Raw genomic sequence first — 424 nt, 5'->3', positions numbered from 1 at the left:
GGGGGGGAACAGACCTGATTTATCAACACTAACATTACTAACAATTTCCTGTTAACTGAGTGAAAATTGAGTAACAAAACTACCACACTCTTACCAGCGGACGTCCCACTATCATGTCTTCTGTCAGTTCATCTTTCCCTGTTACACGAGAAACAATTCCAAGTGTAGCACAATCGACGTCGACCAGATATTTATACTACTCTGATTCGTCCTTCGTTGAGTTGCCAGCTCTTATCAGTGTCTTGTGATAACGAAAAAAAAAAAAACATTGCATATTCAGCGTGATTTGATGTTCCCAGTGCAATGACCTTTTGGTAGTCATTGTGTGTTTAAGACAGTGTTTGTTAAATGAACGAATGGGTAAGTGGAAGATACTGACCTTGTTTTGTTTACATGTGTGTGTATGATATGTAAACTTACACAT

General features: G+C 38.4%; 1 protein-coding gene across 1 annotated transcript in view; it reads right to left on the bottom strand.

The window, feature by feature from the left end:
- LOC119588031 (glycine-rich cell wall structural protein 1-like) overlaps nucleotides 1-151 on the bottom strand; it is a 4013-nt gene extending 3862 nt beyond the window's left edge. The window contains exon 1 of the mRNA XM_037936729.1: nucleotides 95-151. Within this exon, the coding sequence (XP_037792657.1) occupies nucleotides 95-115 (21 nt within the window). The 5' untranslated portion in view covers nucleotides 116-151. The remainder of the gene's footprint in view (nucleotides 1-94) is intronic.
- Between the last annotated feature and the right edge of the window lie 273 nt (nucleotides 152-424).

Source organism: Penaeus monodon, chromosome 23, assembly GCF_015228065.2.
Source record: "Penaeus monodon isolate SGIC_2016 chromosome 23, NSTDA_Pmon_1, whole genome shotgun sequence".
In the NCBI taxonomy this organism is placed as follows: domain Eukaryota; kingdom Metazoa; phylum Arthropoda; class Malacostraca; order Decapoda; family Penaeidae; genus Penaeus; species Penaeus monodon.
This window is presented reverse-complemented; position numbering and strand designations above follow the sequence as displayed.